At 46.7% G+C, this 25,065-nt stretch overlaps 2 protein-coding genes across 8 annotated transcripts in view; one reads left to right on the top strand and one right to left on the bottom strand.

The window, feature by feature from the left end:
• Positions 1–5,168, top strand: part of WDR76 (WD repeat domain 76) — a 54,627-nt gene extending 49,459 nt beyond the window's left edge. For all 5 annotated transcript variants that reach the window (XM_088829459.1, XM_055418374.2, XM_055418369.2 and 2 more), the window contains one exon: positions 3,647–5,168. In XM_088829459.1, the coding sequence (XP_088685585.1) occupies positions 3,647–3,902 (256 nt within the window). In that variant the 3' untranslated portion in view covers positions 3,903–5,168. The remainder of the gene's footprint in view (positions 1–3,646) is intronic.
• Positions 5,169–11,487: 6,319 nt separating this feature from the next.
• FRMD5 (FERM domain containing 5) overlaps positions 11,488–25,065 on the bottom strand; it is a 318,318-nt gene continuing 304,740 nt past the window's right edge. The window contains exons 9-15 of one of the 3 annotated variants that reach the window (XM_088829461.1): positions 23,829–23,915; positions 23,178–23,241; positions 22,543–22,634; positions 19,888–19,962; positions 19,298–19,366; positions 18,326–18,432; positions 11,488–12,065 (exon numbers count right to left, since the gene is read on the bottom strand). In XM_088829461.1, coding sequence (XP_088685587.1) covers positions 11,488–12,065; positions 18,326–18,432; positions 19,298–19,366; positions 19,888–19,962; positions 22,543–22,634; positions 23,178–23,241; positions 23,829–23,915 — 1,072 coding nt within the window. The remainder of the gene's footprint in view (positions 12,066–18,325; positions 18,433–19,297; positions 19,367–19,887; positions 19,963–22,542; positions 22,635–23,177; positions 23,242–23,828; positions 23,916–25,065) is intronic. The other 2 variants (XM_055418376.2, XM_088829462.1) reach the window with 2 other exon arrangements.

Raw genomic sequence — 25,065 nt, 5'->3', positions numbered from 1 at the left:
GATGGACAGGGAGGCCTGGCGTGCTGTGATTCATGGGGTCGCGGAGAGTCGGACACGACTGAGCGACTGAACTGAACTGAACTGAATGATTAGTGATGATAAACATCTTTTCATATGCTTATCGATCATTTGTCTATCTTCTTTGGAGAATTGTCTATTTAGGTCTTTTGCTTATTTTTGAATTACATCATTTTTGTTGTTGAGTTATAGAAATTCCTTACATATTCTGCATATTGGTCCCTTATCAAATATATGATTTTCAGATATTTTCTACCATTTTGTGGGTTGCCTTTTCAGTCTGTTGATTGTTTCCTTTGCACAGTTTAGAAGTATGATGTAGATTTGTCTATTTTTGCTTTTGTTGCCTGTACTTTTGGTGTCTTATCCAAAAAATCATTGCTAAATCCAATGTACTGAAACTTTCCCCTGTGTTTTCTTCTATGTTTTATTAAGAGTTCCAAGTCTTAGGTATAGCTCTTTAATCAACTTTGAGTTGATTTTAGTATATAGTATAAGGTTATGGTAGTTTAATCACTACGTCATCTATGACTCTTGCAATCCCATGGACTGTAGCCCGCCAGGCTCCTCTGTCCATGGGATTTTCCAGGCAAGAATACTGGAGTGGGTTGCCATTTTATCCTCCAGGGGATCTTCCCGACCCAGGGATCAAACCCCCATCTCCGACATCACAGGCAGATTCTTACCACTGAGCCATCAGGGTTACTGTCCAATATTATTCTTTTGCATGTGGATATCTGGTTTTGCCAGCAGCATTTTTTGAAGGGACTCTCCTTTCCCCATTTTGTGGTCCTGCCACCATTGTTAAGTATCATTTGACTGGGAACGTGGGAGTTTCCTTATGGGCTCTCTGTTCGGTCCCACTGGTCCATAGCATCTGTCTTTATACCAGTACCACGCTGTCATGGCCTCTGTTGCTTTGTGTAGTATATTTTGAAATCAGGTTATATGAGGCCCCCAACTTTATTCTTCCTTTTAAAGATTATTTTGGCTATTTGTAATCCCTTGAGCTTTCATATTAATTTTAGGATTTTTTTTCCCTATTTCTATAAAACATGCCCTTGGGATTGATTGCATTGGTTGGATTCTATAGATCACTTTGGGTCGTACAGACATTTTAACAATATTGAGTCTTCTAATCCACAGACAGTTTGTTTGTGTCTTTGTATCTTATTTGTGTCTTTCCATTTATTTGTGTCTTTTATTTGTTTTAGTAATGCTTTGTAGTTTTCAGTGTACACATCTTTCATATCTTTGGTTAAATTTATTCCAAAATATTTTATTCTTGTTGATGTTATTTCCAATGGGATTTAAGGAAATATATTTATTTATTTTTGACTCTGCTGGGTTTTTGTTGCTTTGTGCAGGCTTTCTCCAGTTGTGGTGAGCAGGCGCTACCCTTCATTGTGGTACATGGGCTGCTGCTTGTGGTAGCTTGTCTTGTGAGGAGCATGGGTTCTAGAGCACAAGGTCAGTACCCTGTGGTGCACATTCTTTGTTGCCCCATGGCATGTGTAATCTTCCCAGACCAGAAATGGAGACTGTGTCCCCTGCATTGGCAGGTGGATTCTTAACCACTGGACCATCAGGGAAGTCCTAGAGTTGTTTTCTTATTTTCCTTTCTGGATTAGTCATTGTTAGTGTGTAGAAGGACTTCCCTGGTGGCTCAGATGGTAAAGGCATCTGCCTACAGTGCGGAACACCCGGGTTCAATCCCTGGGTTGGGAAGATCCCTGGAGAAGGCAATGGCAGCCCACTCCAGTATTCTGGCCTGGACAATCCCATGGACAGAGGAGCCTGGCAGGTTGCAGTCCATGTGGTCGTGAAGAGTCAGGGCACGACTGAGCGACTTCACTTCAGTGTGTAGAAATGCAGCTGATTTTTGTGTGTTGATGCAGATTTGCTGAGATTTAGTTTTAACTATGTGTGTGTAGTCTTTAATCCTACCCAGGGTTTTCTAGTTCTACCAAATTTCCAGTGTTAAATGTGTTGAATAGACGGCAAGAAAGGCATCCTTGCTTTACCAGATCTTAAAGGAAAAGCTTTCAGTCTTTCATCATTGAGTATAATGTCAGCTGCGGTCCTTTAATATGTGACCCCTATTTTATTATATTGAGATAGTTTCTGTCTATTCCTAGTTTGTTGAGTGTTTATCATGAAAGGGTATTGAATTTTGTCAGATGGTTTTTCAGTACCAGTTGAGAAGATCTTACGATTTTTGTCCTTCATTCTGTTTATGTGGTATGTCAATTAATTGTGTTTTGTGTTTTGAACCTTCCTTGCATTCCAGGTATAAATTCAACTTGGTCATGGTGTATAACCCTTTTAATGTGCTGTTTGAATTTTTTTGCTGGTATTTTGTTGAAAATTTTACACAAGATCAGGAATATTCGTCTGTAGGGCTTTTTTTTTTTTTTTTCCTCCCAGTAGGGTCTTTGTCTGGCTTTGGTATTAGAAGTGTTTGCCTCATAGAATGAATTCGGACGTATTCCTTCCCCTTCAGTTTTTTGGAAGAGTTTGAGGAGCATTTGGTGTTAATTCTTACTTAAATGTTACATAGAAATCTTTAGTGAAGCCATCTGGTCTGGGGCTTTCTTTGATGGGAAGTTTTTGGTTATTGTTTTAATCCCCTTACTAGTTACAGTTCTAGTTAGATTTTCTATTTCTTTATGATTCAGTCTTGGTAAATTTTATGTGTTTGGGAATGTATTCATTTCTTCTGGATTGTCCAGTTCATTGGTGTATGATTGTTCATAGTTTTATAATCCTTTTTATTTCTGTAACATAAGTTGTAATGTCCCACTTTCGTTTCTTATTTTAGTTATTTGCACTTTCTATTTTCTTAATCTAGCTTGCCAGTTTTGTTCTCTTAAAAATACCAACCCTTAGTTTATTTTTTCTATTGTTTTTGTATCCTCTAATTCTTTTATCTCTAATCTTTATTATGTCCTTCCTTCTGCTAACTTTTGGTTTTGATTATTCTTTTTCTAGTTCCTTGATATGTAGTTAGATTGTTGATTTTGAGATCTTTCTTCTTTTTTGATGTTTACTATTAAAAATTTCCCTCTTAGTATTGCTTTCATAGCATTCCACAGATTTTGATAGTTGTATTTTTATTTGTGTACAGATATCTTCTAATTTCCCTTGTGATTTTTTTCTTTGAGCCTCCAAAGTACTTTTTACCTTAAGGTTGTATAGACTATAAAATGATTTCAGGATTTGGTTATTAGGGGGATTCAAATATGGGAAATAGATTCTGTTAAACAGCAATAACTTAGATTGTATATTTCTTTATTCTAGGTCTTGTATTTACATGTGCTAAAAAAAAAGGGGAGTGCATTGAGTTAGGAAACAGTGAACAAAAATGGTGCCATTTCAGTATGTTTAGTGACCATCCACTGAGCACAAACTGCTGTACTCAGCACTGGAGATTCAAAAATGTAGACAACATCTCTCTCCCAGGTTTCAGTCTTGTCGGAAGGATAAGATTAGGTCGTTGATGACTCAGTGACGTGAAACTTGGCAGAAAAAACCAGCATTTAGGAGCAATGCCATCTTTACCCTCTGCCCATGCTATTTTGAGTTATTTAACACTTACTGTCTTTCAAAAAAATTGTTTTTTCATTAGGCACAACACCATCACTGGGCGGTGGCTGACCAGGTTCCAAGCTGTGTGGGACCCTAAACAGGAAGACTGTGTCATAGTTGGCAGCATGGCTCATCCACGGCGAGTGGAAGTCTTCCATGAGACAGGAAAGTGGGTGCACTCTTTTCTGGGTGGAGAATGCCTTGCCTCTGTGTGTTCCATCAGTGCTATGCACCCAACTCGGTATATTTTGGCTGGCGGTAATTCCAGTGGGAGGGTACATGTTTTTATGAATTAAGAGAGTTTTTGGCTTGGAAACACCAATTTGTTCAAATTAATACGTTTAAGGAGCCTAGTAATTCGTGTGGCTTAGTCTGTTTACTTGGTAATATGTACTATTTAGCGAATATAAACTTGCTTTGTAAATAAGAATTATGAGCAGAATGTACTCTTAGGAAGAGAGAGGCCTTGGAAGTTGTTTCTATAGGATGGGGAGGGCGTTGGAGGGGAGACTGTGATGCCTTCAGCATTTTAAACCAGGCAGAATATTGAGAAATTCTAGCATTATAAATTCCAAAGCTTTGAGTGATCAGTGTTTTGCTTGTTTTTGTCGCCTTGATTCTATAGTCATATATAGACTTGTGGTTTATTTTACAGTTTGAAATACATATTTATTTCTAGACTTATATATACTGGAAGGGATCCTGAAAGGTTATCTCATCTGAGTGGTTTTGAAACTTAATTTTTTAAACTGAGCACTTTTTCCCCCTTGCCTCTAAATTAAATCTTACATGAAATCCCAAGATAATTCCTGGAAGCTGTGGTTCACTTGGGCAGGGCCTGGGTCTCTGTGTTGACCTTCTCCTCACTCCTCTCCATGGCTCCTGAGACACAGCCAGGGAGTCCCAGGGCTTGTAGGCACAGGGTTGGAATATTCTAATCCCTGTCACCCAGTGTGAGATTACCTTCAGACCACTGTTTCCCAGACTGGGTTGTAGCTATTGACGTGAGTTAAGTGACCGTGACCAGTGTCTAAAAAAATGAAAAGGAGAGGAATAGTAAAGAATAACAAACATAATTAGAACAAATACTCTTTTGTGAAACTTAATTCTATATGCATATATAGCTGTAGGTATACATGCATTTTATGATGTAAAATGTATTTCTTTATTACTGTAGTACTGTGGGTCATGGTTAAAGAAGTCAGAGCCCCTACCTTAGAAGGTCCCAGCCAGCTTTATATGTCCTTGTCTTTTAAACTCTCCAGAGGAGATTTAGTAGCCTGGGAAAGTGTTACGGAATACCATTTCTGCCGTTTATTCATTAAAAATATTTGTTTTCAGAAGCTGTGGCAACTTGAATGTGTCTGTTGTTGGACACTACTAAATCAGCAACTGAGATTACTGTGTGTTATTATTGACCCAACTTTTTCTGTTGTTCTTCATTGCCAAACGACTACTGAAAGACTGTTGTAAATAGTTTCAGCAATATGCCTGATTTCTAAGAGGAAATATGATTTTTTCAGAATTGTATGTCACAGAAATAAAGTGATATATATAATTTCCTTGAATAACATTTTTTTTCTTTTTTAATATTTATTTGGCTGTGTCATGTCTTAGTTGTGGCATGCAGGATCCTCAGTCTTCGTTGCATTATGCAGGATCTTTAGCTGCAGTATGTAGGATCTAGTTCCCAGGGATTGAACCTGGACCCCTGCATTGAGAGCACAGTGTCTTAACCATTGGACCACCAGGGAAGTTCCAACGTTTTTCTTAAATAATTTCCTTCTCTATAATTAAAGACTAAGTTTTGAAGCTTATTAAATTAAGGTTGTGGGTGTTTATAAGGAATAGGGTTTCTCTGTTTTCTTGGTGCTGGAATATGGGAATTGATAAGGTGGAAATATTAATTTATGAAATTCAAAGTAAGGCTGTGTGAAGTTGTACAAGTGCATGTGCTTAAATGCTCAATTCTGTCAGACTCTTTGTGACCCCATGGACTGTAGCCTGCCAGGCTCCTCTGTCCATGGGATTCTCTCAGCAAGAATACTGGAGTGGGTTACCATTTTCTCCTCCAGGGGATCTTCCTGACCCAGGGATCGAACTAGAACTCGCACCTCTTATGTCTCCTGCATTGGCGCCACCTGGGAAGCCCTATGTGAGGCTGAGGTATGTTATAAACTGTTCTGGAAATAGTTAAATGAAGACTTTAGGCTCCCTTTCCCTTTTCTAGACCACTTAACTTTTATAGGTTCTAGTTGTGGCTGATTCTCTGGGAATTGTTCTTTTTCTTAACATGTTGAAAACTACTCTTAATCAAATTAGTACTGTCATTTAAGCCTTGAATACTTCGTGGTAATTGCCTGGCTTCTGCTATAAATGTTAGAAAATTCTGGATGTTTCTCACTCTTGTGGTCTCTTGCCATTGTAGCTTCATAAGCTGTGCTATTTATATCCATTCCATTTAAGAGTTCTGTCTTCTTGAGGCAGTGCAGAAAGGAGAGAGTAGGGGGCTTGTTTCTTCATGGTAAGCTCTGTAATGAAACAATTGTTTAAATCTAGAAAGCACATAAAGGACAATTGTCTCCCTTCAGTTCAGTCGCTCAGTCGTGTCCAACTCTTTGCGGCCCCATGAATCACAGCACGCCAGGCCTCCCTGTCCATCACCCTTAGGACATCCTTAAACTGTATTCTGTTGTGAAAGGCACTTTTCCCAGAGACTTGCTTAAAGCCATGTGGCTTCTGGAATTACGTGTATGTTATGTTTGCACTCTCTCCTTCCTGGATAAACCTTTTGTGTTAGTTGGCCTTTATAATATCTCATATCCATGTAAACTCTGAATTCTACTGGTGTTATTTTCTTTGAGATGCCTGACTTTTTTTTTTTTAATGTGACATTTAGGAGGAAGGAGATGATCTCATTTGGGGTGAATGAAGACTTGGTCAGACTAAGAGAAACTGCAAATGATTAGGGACTGTTAGAATTTTAATTGCTTAAGACCTGTTTTAGTATTCTGGCTTTTGAGTTACCTTTGCACAGAGAAGACTTTGCAAAGGCATGTCTCCAGGAAAGCAGAGAGCTTTAGGGCTGTGGATACAAAGATTTAACTATTTTCAGCCAGTGTCCAGGGGAAGAGGAGGAGGGCAGAGACATGCCTTCTGCATCAAACTTGAGAGGAAAACAGACGCCCTCTATCCTCAGACTCCAACAGCTTAGGGGTCTCATTCGTTAGGCTGTCCCTTCTGACTTAGTACTTGTTTTGTTTTTCCCTTTTAATAGAGTTGGGCTTCCCTTGTGGCTCAGCTGGTAAAGAATCCACCTGCAATGCAGGAGACCTGGGTTCGATCCCTGGGTTGGGAAGTTATCCCCTGGAGAAGGGAAAGGCTACCCACTCCAGTATTCTGGCCTAGAGAATTCTATGGACTGTATAGTCCGTGGGGTCGCAAAGAGTTGGACACAACTGAGCGACTTTCACTTCACTGATGGCCAGTCATGAGTTTTAGTTCTAAGACAGCATAGACCCATAATTCTGGTTCATTTGGCTGTGTTTGACTTTTCAAATGAAAAGGTGGAATTTTGTGAGGGAGATAACATTTAGTACAGTAACCCAGAGTGAGAAATAAAACATCTTAATATATGTTTTCCTAAAATAGAATCTATGTGAGGAAATGTTTTATAAGTATCTTTGGGGTGTTTTACTCCACTCCATCAGCACATGGTAGGGGTGTATAGAGGAAGCCTGTTCAGGAGCTAAGAGCAGAAATGTGTTCAGGTGCAGCAGTGTGGTTGTGGCTGAGGAACCCCAACGGACAGGGGCCCTGAAGGGATGTGCATGCAGGTGAGTCCTCGTCAGTTGTCCAGGAAGGACGGCGGCTGTGAATCTGTAGCATCGTGGGAAACCAGTCTCATCCAGTGGTTCTCGTGCTTTTTCCTCTTCAGCTCACTTTAAGCAGAGATTTTTGTCGATTAGAAAAAAAAAAACTATACTGAGGACAGGACACTGGGTATCATTTTAAAACTAATAGGAATCTCTTAAAATTTGGAGGTAACTGCTTTCGGAAGATGATCTAGTGGCAGAATGGAGGGTTGGAGGACAGGTAGAATTGAAAACTAGATTAGGTAATAAGTAGCACAGTGGACCTTAGTTTCACCTTTTATGCTCATGGAATTTAGAAGACCATTACCAGCCTGTAGCCATAGAGTGGTTACAGAATGAGATGAGATAGTGTTAAAGGAATGGATGCTGAAAGTACTGTAAGCACGAGGTTTGTTACTGTAGTGGTGAGGTCATCCTGTTCCCTTTATAGGAAGTGTTTTCTGTTCTCTTTCTTACTCCAGGCTTAATACCAGTTCAGACGTTGGACCGCCTAGGTTCTCCTCTAGGCTCTAAGACTGTGTAACCTTGGGGAAATAATTTCTTGTTTTTTCCTCATCAGAAAAAAGAGGTCCAATTCATATTCAAAATGATTCCACATTTACAGCTTCTAAGTTCTTTTTTAAAAAATTTATTTCTTAATTGAAGGATAATTGCTGGTACAGAATTTTGTTGTTTTCTATCAAACCTCAATATGATCAGCCATGGGTATACATATGTCCCAAAGTTCTTAATAGTATTTATCTGGGGGGGAGGAATAAAGATAATAGATGACTCTGAACAAAGTGATTCTTTTAAATAATTTCAGTCACAGACAGCAGTCAGCTGTGTAAACCCCACTGGTGTCCTTTTATCTATGGGCTGTTAACTTTAAGGAGGAGAAAGTGAGACCAGCTGTCAGTTAAAAAGAAAAAAAGAGTCCACTCTCTTCTATGATATTTAAATATTTATTTAAGTTTAAAAATAATTTTCATGGCACCAGTGATTTTATGCTAACTACATACTGTATATGTAGAAAAAAGTACATTGCGTTGAAGGAAAATGTAACTTAGAATTTTTGGCACACGAAAGGTTAACAACTATATATATATTTTTAATGAAACTAAGAAATTCACATTTGCAGGTAGTTTACCTTCTACTGCTTAAAGATGCAGTACACTATTCTTCAGTAAGAGTTTTATTTCCTCTGATGAAGCTATGGAAACCATTGGTTTTTCTACAATGAGATCAAACTAATTTTGAGAAAAAATAGACATAGTGGAACACAGTAAAACTAGGTTAAAAAACGTGAACAACTTCTCATGATAGGGGAGATAGCAAAAAAAAGACTAGTCACCAACAGAGGAGGTTTGTTATTCAAGCATTATGTGAAAAGCAAATTGAAGGAGACTTTTCTATCTGTATTTTGTAGGATAAGCTCTGGAAAAAAATTACCCACAAGTTTCTGTTCAGAGAGCAAACCCTGCTGTTGGAAGTGATGTGGACTATCGTACCATTGGAACTCTAGATACAAGTAACATACCAAGATATGGAATACTGCATCTTTCGTTACTGTGAATATGAAAGGTCAGAGTCGAGGCTATCACTCACTGCATAGAAACACCATATTCTACAGACTGAGGTAGGAACACTACACTAAACGGTAATCTGCTCTGTTGCATAAGACAGTAGATATCCAGGGTAAAACCAGCCCCCTGTCTCCTGACCGCCTTGTCCCCTTTGAGTCTACTTTTCACTCAGGTCCTCTGCTAGTAAAGCCTTTCCTGTGTAGATGACAAGTGGCAGTGGCTATCTGGTTCTGAGTGATCCCTTATCTTTACTAGGATCTCCCTCAGTTTTTGTCTTGTCACTTGGAAAACAGATATTTGTAATTCTGCCCAAATTGTTGCTGGTATGGAAATGATCAGATAGGCCCTCTTCCAGGCTTCGATTCTGGCTGCATATTAGCATTACAGTACTTGATCTTGCTCATCGTGGCATCAGGTATCTCTTTGCTGGTTGGTTGTTCGAGCACCCTTTAAACAAGCAAGCCCAGCGCCTCTACTGGGAAATGATCCTGGATCTTTACCTGTCAGGAATCACAGCGGAGCTGGCCCTCCTGCTTACACACTGGTAAGAAACAGTTCTGTTGTCTAGATCAGGGTTGGCAAATTTTGGCCTGTGGGCCAAATTCAGCTCACTGTCTGTTTTTATAAATAAGAATTCTACTGGAACACAGCCTTGCTCCTTTATGTATTACCTGTGGCTGTTTTTGTGCTAAGACAGCAGAGTGGAGTAGTTGCCACAGAGTATGGCCTTCAAAACCAAAATTTAAAAATATTTACTACCTGGCACTTTACAGAAGAAGTTTGCCGACCCTTGGTCTAGATAAAAGGGCATTTAAAATTTCTCAATACCCACCTTAAAAAAGAACTCTGTTTATTCCATGGCTGTTATATGCTGTACATGGATATGGTTCTGCCACCTCGAAGGACACACTAGGGCAAAGCAGACCTGCACATGACTGACTGTCTTCTGCATGCTCCAAGAATCTGTCCACGGACCATTCTACCTATGTCCTCCCGCCCCACATGACTTGGAAATCTCTCCCTGAGATGAAAACAAGTTATTGTGTGTGAGCGGCTGTAAGTGTTGCGGAGCTTGGGCTGTGGACTCCACACTCACCCTTCACACTTCCGCCTGCTTCCACCGCTCTCAGCCAGGACAGCCGGCGTTTTCCTACAGCTTTCATCTTCCTGGTGCAGAGGATGACCCTAGGGGGCAGTGTTTCTACAGCTAAGTGTTGATCTCTGCCACGTTCACTTTCTTTTGGAGGCATCTATTAGAACTCTTATTTAAAGAGATTCTTTTCCTGGTCCCTTCCAAGGCTGTTTGGTTGATCTTGGAATTCTATTTTCTGAAGCTTTTCATTCTCAGGATCAGTTTCTTTCTTGCATCTTTTGAGTTCATCAGGCTCTATCTTTCTTACTCCATAAAGTAAAAACAAAAGGTGAATTTATAAGAAAATAATATTTTGTTGTTAAAATATAAATTGAAATAGTCTTTTCTGGGGGGAGAGGGTTGTACAAAATAAGTACTGCTGTCTGATCTCAACAGTCTCTCTGGTGCCTTTGCTCTGGTTTCTGTTAACTGTACTTAGTCCAACGTCTGACAGTGCTGTCTACCCCTGGTACCACTGAATTTACCTATTGCTTCTGGAGCACTGTAAAAGTCTTGAGGTCCTTAGAAAAAAGTCACGGGAGTCTAAGTTCATTATACAGAACTCACGGTGATGCTCCCTAGGATACAGTCTAAGGGGACAGACTTACCCCACCCCTGCTGCTGCTGTTGCTGTAGCAGTGGTCCCTTCAGATGCCCACTCTGCTCAAATTTGAAAGAAGTAAAAGGAAAAGAAAATCCAACTCAGACCGTCATAAGAAGCAACTTTCCATTTAATCGTTCTACATGGATGTTTACTTTTTTTTTTTTTTTAAAGCTCTGTCTGGGAAGAAAACCTAGACAGTCCCCATTGTCCAGGCCCCTGACCTGCCCCACTGAGGCTGCAGTGATGAGTCTGCTGGGCCCCCAGCAGGGAAGCTCCTGCAATAAACAGAAGACAACAGCCCTCTAGTCTTCAACTAGTGTCCCGTCTGCTGGGTGACACTACTGTGAGAATCAGTAATAATAAAATAAATTATTTTTGATATTTTCAAAATAATACACATCTATGAAAAATCAAAATTCAGAACCAAAAATTATCCTTCAAATTGGGAGGATGAGAAACGGAGTTGCTGAGCCTTTCTTGAGAGAACCTCTGAAGGAAATGAGTTTTCCCAGTTAGTTTAGACAAGGCATGTGCCTATCCCCTTTCTTCTTCTGGGAAACGACCCTCCTAGGCTGTGGACTTTTTGAGTCATGAGAGGAGGACTTGGTACATGTGCCGATGGTTCCGCGATGGGTCCCATTGCTGGGAATGGGTAGCCGGGCTCCTTGGTCCACCTGGCTAGTTATTGGGAGGATTCATGCCTTCTCAGGTGTCAATGAGCAGGCTCACCACTGAGCGGATTTTGCAGGCAAACCATCGCCTGAGGGGACAAAAGTATTGATAGTGGAATTGTTCAAACTCGGGGGTCTGGCGGATATCGCGGAAAAAGGCAATGTCAAGGTCAGACTCAGTAAGGATGATCAGGAGGAGGAGCAAAACAAAGAGGAGTCCCATGGTCACAAGGAGCAAACGGAGGACACTTAAAACAAACTTATTCACCTGTTCCTCCTCCGGCCTGCCGTGCCCCTGACACAGGGCCCTCAGCTCGCCCCCGAGGGCCTCCAGCTCGGCGGCAGTTGGGGTGCTGGCCTCAGACTCCTTCTCCTCCTCGATGCTGCAGGTCGCCCCGTTGATCTGCCGGGAGAGCAGCATCAGCTCCAGGCTGTGCTCGGCCACAGGGGTGGGCAGCACGCTGTCTGCAGGGCTGTAAGCCTCGTCTGCGATCACAGCGACTCGCTCGTTGCTGTCTGCCCGGCTGCTTCTCACGTGAGGCAGGAAGGTGTCCCCGTGGGAGGAGGCACGTACCGGGGTGGAGTGGGCGCTGTCCCGCAGGGACTCGAGGCCTAGAAAGACAAAGGGGAAGTGAGCAGGCTTTCTGTGCACCGGTGCGTGCTTTGTCTGGTGGAGGCAGCCTCGTTCCATTCGGTCACTGAAGTCTTAGGAAGCCCCCCTCTGCAGCCCCACGTGCCCAGCCGCCGTCGCCCCTGCACTCTGTTTGGATGTATCAAGAATAGGACCAGAGAAGCAGCAGGAATCAGAGCGTCACTGGTCGTAAGTTTTTGTTTTTTCTCTCTCTCTGCTTAGTTTTGGCCATATACATTACAGATTCTGCCTTTCCTGCCTTTGGTGTCCTGGCTCAGACCAACCTGAAAGAGAATTACAAACTATCTCTGACCCGGAGCTGGCGTCTTGGTTCAGGGAGCTGAGGGTCTTGAGAGGCAGGAATGAGGAGGAGACTGTTGCCCGGCGGGGCCTCATCAGTTCCCTGTTCTGGAGCTGAGAGTCCTCCTGACACCCGAGCTCACTGCTCCTTGAACCTGTGAGCTCGTCTTTCGGACTTCTGCAGTGGCTGTCAGTCTCTTCAGCCTCTACTTTTAGCTGTACCGACCTTGAGTGGGGTGAAAACCCAACCCGCTCTTCCTGAGTGCTCGCCCTCTCTTTTCACCTTCAGCTGAGCTGGGTCCAGAACAGGTAAAACCAGGGGAGCTGTCAGCCTGGAGTACACCGTGGTCTCCGAGAAGAGGACCAGTGGGAAATTCTCTTAGGTTTGTTAGGAGGAAGGGTCTTCTGGCCCTAAAACCGCTCGTTATTCTCTTTCTCAGAACATTTCTCTCTTTCCAGAGCTCAAGCCCTGGTAGGGAAAAACAGGAACTGGTTACTTCCCTCAACCAAACAGCGGCCACCCAGGCCTGAGGATGTGGACTCAGACTGGCCGAGTGTGGCCCCTGTCACAGTGCTCCCAAGAAAAAGGCTTCTTGTTTCAGATTCAGTGTCTGCACTCCCCACTCCTGGGCATACTGGTGGTGCCGGAGTGGCTCTCCCTGCCTTTGTGGTCCACATCAAGAGAAGCTTGTCCCCTTCTGTTGGTCTGAAATTGACCTTGACTGCCCCAGACTGAACCAGATTCCCAGGTAGTAAAGATCTGACCTAACTAGGGCTGCTTAGGGAGCTTTCTGGCTCAGGGTTAGCTTCTTTTAAAAGGTGCCAGTCACCTTTCAGAAGTAGTGTGTCTCACCTTCGTTAGCTTCCTTGTAGGGTAGCCAGTTGCAGCCAGGCCTCCTGCCCGCCCAGGCTGCTTCAGCCCATCTCGGCATATGCACAGTTACAGGTTCTCTAGAGGAACGAACAAGTGGCTGGGGTGGCTGGGGGAGATGGCAGTCCCCCGTTCTCTGCCTCTGCTTCCCATCACCATTAGTGTACTTGCCACAGTTCTCAGCTCCTGCTTTCAGAAGCTTCATGGTCCTGGCTGTATTTCCTTTGTCCCTATGCTCTAAACTCTTAAATCTGTATAATGTTTTAAACATGTCAAAGCATTTTCATCTCTGAACATTCTTCATGAAGTAGGGCAAGAGATTACAGAACTTGCCAGAGTCATCTGGTCGGTTGTTACTGGCAAAGGCGATGGTAGAGTCCTAGCATCTTTCTATTCCACGGTGCTAATGACCATCCGGCTGGATTCCGGGGAGCGGAACAGTGGGCCAGGATGAATTAGTGAACAGCCTGCACCTGCCTTAGATTTAAGTTGCCCAAGAAGCCGTCATGAAATAAGGTAGAATTAAGAGCCTGTCCTTTGTGGCAGCACCTTCGATGTCCCTCTGCTCTCTGTTCCTCCCTTCTTCCCCCATTGCACGTGTAACATGAGAAACACGTACCCAGGAGTGTGAAATGAGTTCCTGATAAAACAGAAACCTTTTCAGGCCCTGACTGCACATGATGCTGGCTCAGCTCCTTTCCCAGATCCTCTTGTGGCTCTCCGTTCTTTGGAACCTCCACTCCCTTGCACCTCACAAGGACAGCTCTGATGGCAGATTTTCCAGCATATGACCAGATTAGCTGCCAGAAGCCACTTCACTGCAATCTCAGCTTGGCCCACAATTCAGCTCTAAGCTTGCTGGGGAAGGTGAGAGGCAAAGGCCATGACATGAGAAAGCACAATCAGAGGGACCGTAGGAGCCACATCATCATGAGTTGTTGATGCTCTCAGTAAGCAAGGTACTGGCTACACATGTGTCTTTTCCCTAAGGAGAGCATCCGACAGACAAAATTATTCAGTAAATATTAGTCTTCTATTCTCCCAACAGCAGGCTTCCCTGGTGGCTCAGATGGTAAAGATTCCACCTGCAATGCAGGAGACCCAGGTTCGCTCCCTGGAGAAGGGAATGGCCACCCACTCTCAGATCTACCTGTAAGGTGATCTTAAATCATCCCTCCTATACCACCTTAGTTCTGTACAGAGCTTCAGGTTTCAGTAGAAATCATCACTCGCCTCAAACCTGTTCTGGGATGACTCAGGTGGGCGGCACAGCAAAACAGAGGGTGTCTTTTTACCTTGGAGGCGCTCCAGCTGATCATCTTGCCTGGAGTTGGCTCCTGGTAGGCTGGGGGGCACAGCGGTCAGGAGCCTCCCCTGAAGCCGGGGCCCCAGCCTCAGGATGCGCACGCTCAGGGGCCGGAGGCAGTGATTAGTCAGCCGGACTTGAACTCGGACTCGCGTGTGAATCTTAATCAGGCTCTTCCCCATGATGGCCCAGGAAGAGAAGGTACGGGGGCACAGACGGAAACCCAACCAGGGATGAAGGCTTTTACACTGATCACACGCCACAGCAGCCCCTTCACAGTGCCTCCCGTGCTGGAGACAGCAGAGCAGCTCTGAGAGGCCAAGCTTATCAGGCCCTGGATTCAGTTAGAAGCACTTAGACCCATAAAAAGTAATGTTTTCTCAGCCCGTAGAGCTGGTTCCCTGAAGCCCGTTATCAGGGCCCCAGGCCTCTCAGAGGGTTAGGGACCGAGAGGGTACGGGTGATGCCAGATGGGAGAGGAAGCGGGACTGCCTCAGAAAACCCAGGATGTGAAGCTGCAGAGGCAGGGGGCCTTGGGGTGTGGGGCTAGAAATGGGCCCTCTCCTCCGCTGGGCTCTGTGCAGTCTGGTTGCTGACATGGTGCCCCCGGGGGTACAGTGAGTGATGGGAACGGACATACCTGAGTGTCCTCTCTGGGTCAGGCCTGTGCTAATGTGTTATCTTGGCATCCCTGAGAGCAGAGGACAACCAGTGCAGGCTTCTGTTTAAAGGTCTCAGTTCAGTGAGATTACATGGTTTCATTCAAACTGTAATGTTACGTTAACGTTTTTGCAGTTTACCCCCATTTTTTTGGAAAAACAAAGCCTTCCCCTGGAAAAGGCAAATGGTTTCTGTGATAACAATTTATATGGTGTATGGACTGCAGGAAAGACAACCCCTGATGGAGCCTGAACTCATTTCAAATGTCCATAACTTCCTGGGAGTTGTGATGGTTTGTGCCCTTCCTCTGAGGGCCCCATCATGTCCCTCCCCCACTTCCGTGCCTGGTTGGGTGGACAGTGGGGATCAGCCATGTTAGGGGCATTAAAGGCAAAACCTCCTTTCAGAGATGATGCAGCTGAACTCTCTCATCCTGAATTGATGATCCATTCTTTATTTCACTAGGCTTCATGACCCCTGTACTTCCCAGGTGGTACAGTGGTGAAGAATCTGCCTGCCAGTGCAGGAAACACAAGAGATGTGGGTTTGATCCCTGGTTTGGGCTCTAGTCTGTGGGGTTGCAGAGTCAGATGTCACTGAGTGACTAAGCACATGGCACATACCCCTCTTCTACTCTGTTTAAGAAACCATTTACTTTCTGGGCTTCCCAGGTGGTGCTGGTGGTAAAGAACCAGTGCCAATGCAGAAGACATAAGAGACGTGGGTTCGATCCCTGGGTCAGGAAGATCCCCTGGAGAAGGAAATGGCAACCCACTCCAGTATTCTCGCCTGGAGAATCCCATGGACACAGATTCCTGGCAACCATAGGGTTGCAGAGAGTCGGACACGACTGAAGCGACTAAGCATGCATGCACTGGTAAGAGCCACTTAACTGCTAAAAGTCTTGTATTTTTTCCAAGGCAGATGTCCATCTGCCTCTTCTCACCCTGACTTTCATTCTGCCTGTGAGTTTATTCCCGCTGGGGCAGTTCTGGGCTGCCTACTCCCTCCTGGGTCTAAATGGGCCCCGGGTGGGGATGAAGGCTGTGCTTGTCTGTAGGCAGCCTGGGGCACGGGGTGTGAGGAGCAGGGTGGCTTGGGGAGAAGCACTGGGACGGAGGCCTGCTGGGCTATCATCTGCCAGGTGTCAAGTTCTGAGGCTGAGCTTTTGAGGCCAGGCCCTGGCCTTGGGGGAAGAGTGGGTTCTCTGCTCTAACGGCTTTTGCGTGGCCTCTGCCCTCTGCATCCTCCTTGGCCATTTTGCAAGCTCAGGTGACTTTTAGATGTTGAGGAGCTTACAGCTGCTATGATGGGAGGAGGCTGAAGGCATAGCCAGTGCTGGCTGGGAGCTGAGGCGGCCCCGTTGCTCGTCTTGGGGAAGCTTGAGAACAGTGTCCCCACCCCTGTGGGGTTGCTAACCTTGCTTGTAGCTATTCCCGATGACTTCTATCCCCACCTGGATGGCCCCAGTCTTCCCTCTTCTGGGAATGCTGCTTTTCTTTATATTCTTCCCTATACTGGGGAGCAGTAATGCTCGAGGCTGCTCTGTGATACCTGTATTAGTGCCAGCTCCCCCTGGGGGTGGCCTTCTCTCTGGGAGGACAGCTGTCCCGACTTCCTGCAATAGTCCTGGGATGGACCTGATGGCTTCAGCCTCAGGACAGATGGCAAGAAGGGCCTCAGAGAGGGGAAGATGATATGTGTCCTCAAAAGATGACCACTTTCCTGAGATGCACACCCCAGAATAAGAGAGCCAGGCTCAGTTCTCCACTAAAGAGTAAGATAGGAGGGAAAACGAGGGGACAGTGTCTGATGACAGCCAGAACTCAATAATTCCATACCTTGCATCACAGTTATACTTGGTAGTTTACAAGGCCACCCCACCCCTGACACCCATTCCCCCCTCTACAGTGGGGTCAACAGGCTCAGAGAGGTTAAGCAAGCTGCCCCAGCAAATGCATGGCAGAGCTTCTATCCTGACCTCATCTTTGATGTCCGGACCAGGGCTCTTTGCATTGTGCTTGCTGCTGCCCAGTAAATGCTTTCATCTTTTTAAAGTACTTGCACAGGGACTTCCCTGGTGGTCCAGTGCTTGAGAATCCGCCTGCCAACGCAGGGGACATGAGTTTGATCCCTTGTCTGGGAAGATCCCACATGCCTCGGAGCAGCTAAACCTGTGCTCCACAACAGGAAATCACCACACTGAGAGGCTCGAGCACTGCCGCGAAGAGCAGCACCCGCTTGCCACGACTGGAGAAAACCCGCACGCAACGAGGAAGACCTGGCACCACCAAAAATAATAAAATAATAACGAAAAGTACTTGCACATACACCAGCTTCTTCACAGCCCCATGGAGTTTTACAGATGAAGCACTGTGGTCCCCATGATTAAGGCAGTTGATGGTGGTTGCCCGGCCAGGGCTTTTAACCCCTAGCCTATTTGTAGTTCTGTAGTTCTGCACCATACGCGGGTGATGCAGTCACTGACACATCATTAAATTCTAAGCAACACGCCAGGGATCCTCCCAGAGGAGCAGCAGAACAATGTCCTTCCTAACCTAGGGGAGTCTCTATTTTCATTAACAAACAGCATTCCCACAGAAAGGGCAGAGGGCCTTCCCTCCCTAGCCTCCAGGATAGAGACAGGTATGAAGCAGTCATATTCTGTGTTCTGTTCCCTTGAGACCTTCTGAGGGCCTACAAAACGTCATCTGCAGGAAGGAAAGCACTCAACGTTATACCTGTATCAGGCCTGTGGGGCAGCCCAGGTCAGTGACCACAGCTGGAGAGCAAGAGTCCTAGACTCTCCTCACGGTAGACTGGAGGGGTATCAGCCTCAGCTACTGGGGTGTCTGGTTTGGTGAAGATACATAGACTTTGTCTTTCTTCCCACCTCCACCAAGAGGACAGATTTCTACAAAAGGAGAACGTGGCGGCAGCTGCTGGAATGCTTCAGGACCATGCAGACGGGTTTTCATTTCCTGGTTAACTGCCTCACCCACCTTGATCCTTTAAGCTGCAGAGACCGGGTTATCAGGTCTGGAACACAAGTGAAAGCCTGCCAAGTGGAGGGACCCCGGGTCACCTCCAGAGCTCAGGCTCACCTTCCATGATGGAGATGTGAACAGCTCTCCTGCGGGTCCTGGGGACGCTGCTCAGCCTTGGGCCGTGGGTTATGGAGGGACAGCTGCGGCTGGGGACCATCCCCGCTCTGAGGTTAAAGAAAAAGAGAACTCTTGACGCAGTGCACAGACAGATGTAGAATTGACTAGTTGTATTCTAGTTACTAGAATTGTCTGGCTGTGTTAAGTTTTGTTTTTTAAAATCATTGTTGCCTTTAGTCCCTGGATCCCAGTCAGAGACACTACTTCAAACCTGTCAGCCTCCTAACATCCCAGACCCACCAGACCCTTTAAGTGTGGCAACGGTGCTGCCAGTCCCTGGGCAGGACTGTCAGGGGGTTAGAGCCCAGGACATGGCGGCACTCCTAAAAATATGCCTAAGACTGATTCTGCAGCCTCCCCTGCCTTTCCCACAGGGGCTGCTGGTGGCTGCGGTTCCGTGTGAAGGCGGGAGTAATGACCTCTCCCCTTGGCGGCAGCCCCAGCCCTCTTAGCCAGTCGTCTTCTCCTCGGGTCTCGTCAGGTTCTAGGAGATGGACTCCTGGACATGCCTGATTTCCAGTTACACATAAAGCATGGATCCTGAAACTATTTCAGACCTAGTGTGACTGACTTCCTCTCATGGACTGTTTACAGAACCCATGAAATCTTGCTGCTTGGGCGTGTCCTCTGAGGTCTGTGACTAATTGGAGGACTTCCTGGGTAGAGAATTAGCCAGGAGGGCTGCTCCTGGGTCCCCTGTATTGTCTTGGCTGCGCTCACCCACCTGCCTCATTCTCCATCAGGGCTCAGGGAACCAGGGTCAGCCTGTTCCCCAGGCCTTTGACGGAGGCTGGTCTCTTCAGCCTCCTGCCTGGTTTGGGAGCCGTCACGGCCAGAATCTTCATAGCGCTCAACTTAAGATCCTGAGATATGAGCTGGCACCTGGCTGGGGGTAAGCCCCTGGCAGCCTACCTGTGTATTTCTGGCGGCTCCCGCTTGATCTTGGCACTGGACTCCATTACTTCCTTTGCAACTCGGCCACTGAAAGTAGTAAAATAAAACATGCAGCAGAAAGTGAGACAATGTTCCAGGATGCGCTCCTCTCTAAGATCTCAGATAACTCTGGCTGCACTGGGAAGTAGCCACTGAGAAGGGCTTGCTGGTGGCGGTAAAGAGCCCTAAGGCATCCTGACAGCTCTCTATCCGGAGTCTTTGGGATCTTCTGTTTTCATTTAAGAATGATTCCTCATTGTCCAGCATGTTCCAAAAATATTGCCTCAAAAAAAGATCTTTAGACAAAAATGAGAGGCATCATCACTGTTCTTATTTTGCTGCTTTTGTAAGAGCAGGAGGAGAAGATACATATTGTCAAGCCCTATAGGCAAACAGCTGCAGAGAAGGAAATAGTCAAAAGGTTAGGAGATAGGAGAACCAGATGGAAACCACAGGCTTTTCTGGAGGTTCCCAGCATCTCTTCTCAAGGGTAAGGACCACTGAGCCACTGTGCTCCAGGGAAGGGTCTGAAAATAGGTCCGTAGCGGTTACTTACTGTCACTATTTACCTGTATCGGAACCGGCTCCCTTTAAAGAATAAATTGCTGCTGGACACTGTGCGGACTTGGCTTGACTTCTCCAGCCTGCAGCAAGGCAAAGTCCAGTGTGACAGATGGCCTGCAGGGCCTTACAGCCTAAGCCAGCGCATCCCCAGCTCCTTCCAAAGGCTACTTGAGGAAACCCTTTGGGAAAAGGCCCTTCACAGCCCCGCTTGGCTCTGACTCTCCTTTAGCCCCTGAGGGCCACGCTCATGGCCTCAGTGCTGGGGGTGGGCAGGCTGCAACCTGCTTCCATATCAGGAGTGTACGGGCTCAAGAGTGCCGGAAGAGGTTCCCCAGGGGGACCGAGAGAATAAACATTAGGGCCAGGGGCTGGCCGAGTCAGAGAATGCCACCCGCTGAATCTCAGCCAGGCCTCTGGTTAGCAGTGTGCCCTGGGCAAGTATCTCTTTCCTCTCCCAGTCTTCTCTATAAAATAGTGGAGCTGGGACTGCTTGACTTCTGGAGTCCCTTCCAGACCCAGCATCTGAGAGTTCATGTTGATATCTGGGTAACTGTGGGTGGGGAAGAGAGGAGAGTCTGCCTTCCTGTTCTGTCCCCTCCTTGGAGAGAAACTACAGTGTGGTATCACTTTAGAGACTGAAAAGTCCTGAAATGAGAAAACTAGCTGAACTTTAGTGTAAGTTCCACCATTTATTTGAGTTCGGAACCATTTGCCCTCCCTCAGAATACCTATTAACACCGCTTCCGCGGCTGTGGACAGTTGAGGCGGAGACTCGAGCCTGTCTATCCTCTTGAGTGACCTCTGTGACCTCTTTAGTCCTCTGACACTTAGACAAGGAAGCTTGGGCAGAGCTCCCCAGATTGAATCTCCTAAGACCCAACTCCACCCACAACATGCCCTGGGTGCATGTCGTACTAACCCAGCTGAGAACCCATCTGGTCCAAAGCCTCTGTCCTGAGCGGTCAGTGAACATTTAGGGAGGTGTCCCTATATCCAGGAACAGCAGTTCCTGGGGACACCATCCCCACCTGTGTCAGGGCTCCATGAGCCTACCTGCCCTCCTGCCTAAGCACATTCTTTTTTTTTTTGCTTCAAAATATTTAATACGTGTCAGATACATAAAGTTACATTTTTATCTGAGCGCATTCTTGAGTCTGACCCAGCGCCTTGTAAAACCCTAGGCCAGAAGCAAGGCAGGGATCTGAGCACATGTCAGATGCTCAGAGTGAGGCCAGAGTGACTCTTGCTAGAGACTTGGCAAAAGTGGGGATCTGACCCAGGATGCAGGCTTCTAATACTTAGTTAGTAGTCATTGGAAAACAGTGTCAAGCAGCCCTGATTTCCACTGTGGGTGCTCTCAGGGTGTGGAGATCTATTAACGAAAGACTCAGAAACTGAGTTTGGTCACAGGTTCAGAGCACAATTCTCTTCCCATGGCACAGAGGGAAAAACAAAGGCAGGCCTCCAAAAATGATTCTGAGATGTTCTGACTTTCCTTGGACAGCCAGGGATTGAATAGGAGGGAAATGGGACCACATGAAAGTCTTCCAAGTGCCTTCTCCATGAGAAGAAAGAAGCCCCACACAGGTGAGAGTTCAGGCTGCCAGTTCAGTTCCTCCCCCCAATTCTGGTATCAAACACACAGAAGTTATTACAGAGCTCAGAAAACCTGCCCCACGAACAGCTTCTGGGGCCCTGGTAACAGGGAGGAGACATCCCACAGCAGGTAGCAGAGTCCTTGGAGTGGGGAGGATGGGGCCTCCTGACCCCCTCCAGCCCCCTTCCCCTGACAGGAAGAACTATGGCCTGTCAGAGGAGGGATATACTACACATTCTGTCTGTTGTTCAGATCAAGATGCAGCTTATTAAGGGATAAATTATTACATTCTGTTTTAAAAATAAGACCAAGAATTTTAGTGAAACATACTTTTTCTGGCATCACCCCAGTTTCTTGATGGGCTATTTCTTTGCTTCCTGATGCTTTTATAACCACTTTCTTAAAACTGGGCACAAAAGCCTCAGTATAACTTCACAAAATCATTTGGTAAGCTGTGCTCTTGCCTTTGACCCAAAGCTGGTATCTCAGTAACAGACAAGTCCTTGCTCCCTCCAGCTACCCCAACGCCGGCTCCTGGGCACTTGGCCTGTCACTGCAACATCTCTGTCCCTGACACACCAGGAAGGGCTGGGCATGAGCTCCAGCTCGGCACCAGGCCACCCACTGGGGAGTGGGCCCCAGAGTCTCTCCAAGACTTAGGAAACTGTTCGGGTCTGTGCCTGCTCCTTCATGGAGCTGTTGTATTCTGGGCCGCCCAGGCCTCTGAATGGCTCCACAGGGCTAGCTTACAGTCGGATACCCATGGACTTTCTCTGGCCCAAGCCTTCCCCTAGGAAAACACAGAAGTGCTCTGCCACAGAAGTGGGGGGCAGGCAGCTGTCCAAGGACATCACAAGGTAGACCCCTTGGGCAGCTCTGCTGAGGCACTTCCCCAGACCTCAGCTTTGACCCTCCAGCTGGTACAGGCACCTGGAAAGGACTCTGGGTTTTATAAGGAAGCCCAGCTTTGTCATCTCATGTTTCCTGCCCATCATTGCTCTAAAAGCTGCTTCTCTGACTCTGGCCCTTATCAAGGCAGTCCCCACCCCAGGTATCCACTCACTTGTAGAAGGCTTGGTTCTCGATCCCACATTTCCAGAGGTGCTTGCAGGCTTCTGGAGTTGGAGCAAAATATGTGAGAATAATTTTCTTTTCCTGCAAAAAATCCCACATAGGAACAGCTGAGTGTGGATGGAGACACGAAGGGCAAAGTGGGCCAGGACACTGACCCCGGGGCTGTCTGAGGGTTCCCTACCGCTCCCAGGGACAGGCTTCAGGTGGGGAGAGAAGCCTCAGCACCAACGGGCAGAGCTCAGGTCAGTATGCAAGGGCACACCTGGCAGTCAGGTCCCATCGGAGTGAGTCTCTGCTGGCCTAGCGTGAACGAGACGAGCCCTCCCCAGAGAAAGTGACATTCTCATCTGGAATTTTCTCCTTCTTTTTAGGAGTATTTATTATCTTCCTGGAGTTTTCATATGGAAGCAGAAGAATCTTACTTTGTTCTTTCTGGAGTCTTAGGGGTCACCAGCATCCCTGACCAAGTCCCTGTGCTCCAGGGCCTAGCCATCTCCATTCCTCACCTCCGTATCTATCTTGCCCTTGGTCCTGACTTGCTTAGCTCTACCTTGGTGAACCACCTTGGTGAACCACCTTGGTTCAGCCCCGGCCCTCCCTGAAGAGAAGGAAACTAGCACTCACCTCTTTCTGACTTACGTATAAATAAAAGGTCTTTCCTTCAAATTTCAGCTTGGTCACCTCATTCCTGGAAGCACAGAGAGAGCGCCTGTCGGCTCGCTGTTGGCTCTGCCTGTTCACAGCTGTCTCGCAGATGCACAGCCCACCCCGACTGGAAGGGGCTCCAGGCACAGACACAGTTTTAGCCAAAATTAGAACCGAAACAAGACAGCAGCGCAGGGGCCTTAGAGAACAGTTGCTGAAACAGTTCAGTCCACAGTTTTCTGGTCAATCACGCTATCATAATAGGGTGACCGGAGGATTTCGGGCTCATCAACAGTGGCTGTAAAAGGGAAATGTCTGCACGGGCAGTGAGTCTAGGTAGAGTGGTCCTGGGCCATTTCAGGATTTGGTTCATAACACAGGTGCATTATCTAGATGGGACTGTCAAATGTAAGATGCCACAGGTAGCTGATGAGGCCAAAGTTCAAGGTACAGCAAATAATGAGAAACAATGCAACCGGGTTCTGAGGGAGCTGAGTCTTTCAGGTGACGGTGCCACTGGATGGAGAATGCAGTTTAATGCAGACAAATGTCAGACGATCTCGGGGAGGGGGCAGGGCAACATACCAGAGAGAGGACAGATTACATGGAACAGTCATGCAGCGTACTGACCAGGAAAGGGGCTTAGGGGTTTGTGTAGAAAAATCCTTGAAGCCACCAGCCCAGTGAATGGCTGCAGTAAAAGAGGCAAACAGGATACTGGGGTACATCGCCCGCAGGACAGACACAAATCAGAAGAAGTGACATGGTTACTGTACATGGCACGGCTTCGACCTCACCTCCACATCCTGCTCTCAGCCTTGGTGACATTTACAAAGTGGAAAAACGGACCGGGGTCTTAGCTTAGGTGGTTGTCCCTGAGAGCCAGAGGACTAGGCCTCAGTGTCGACCGAGGCCTCAGCTTCCCTTCTACTGATCTGCCTGACAGTTTCCCTGTGGAGCCCGAAGGCCCTCTCCTACCTCACTGGGGCAGAGTCTTTATTTTTCTATCCTCTCCCCCAGCAGGGAGGTCTGACCATGCATATCTGCCTCCACTTGGCTTCTTCCTCTTTGCGATTTCTAGGGAGCTTTCCTCAACATCCTAGAAAGGTAGCAGAAAGGTAGTGAGAGCAGTGTACCCGGTTTACCCCTGGACAGAACTTGTGGGACAGGGGAAGGTCACTTGTTCCCTGGGAGCCACGGCTGGGTCAGGATGAGCGCTCACACCTCTGACCACCAGTTCTGAGCTCATACGAGCCACGTGGGCTTCCTTCCCTGTGAGGCTCCCTCCCAGGCAGTCCACCTCTCATACACGTGCAGGATACCATCCTTGTCAATCGACTGATAACAGAAACAAGCACATGGATCATCTCGGCTTCAATGAGCAAGGTAGGAAAGTAGAACATTTTCTGTTGGGAGTCAGATTAAGTTTACATCTGTTACTCTGACGTTGAGAGAGCCGAAGAGACTTCCTGAAGAAGTGGGCTGTGAGAGAAGCCAGAGAAGGAAAAGGGTCTGGGGCAGCCTGGAGAGCTGCAGTAGGGCTTCTGGAGGGTGAGGGTCCTTTAGGGACCACTGGCCCTGGTAACAGGCAAGTCCTCCATGTTTTTAGCTAAAATGTCCCCTACCAGTTGCCTCATGTGACAGCTGGCCTGGTTGGAGTGCGGCCAGGATGCGGGTACTCTGGGAACGTCAGACCACCCAGAGGCTCCACATGGCAAGTGCCCTTCACGAGGAGAGCGGTGCCTGACTCTGCTCAATGTCTTCAAAGATCTGGTTGGACAGAAGACTCCAAACCCTCACCATCTTCACCTAGAGAGTGCAGTGAGTGGGCCAACTCGGGAAGGTCGGGCAAACGGGAGTGCTGGGG

Source organism: Moschus berezovskii, chromosome 21, assembly GCF_049115385.1.
Source record: "Moschus berezovskii isolate FMDL1 chromosome 21, NW_MosBer_1.0, whole genome shotgun sequence".
NCBI classification, from domain to species: Eukaryota; Metazoa; Chordata; class Mammalia; order Artiodactyla; family Moschidae; genus Moschus; species Moschus berezovskii.
Note: the sequence above shows the minus strand (reverse complement) of the source record. Positions and strands in the feature narration are given on the sequence as shown.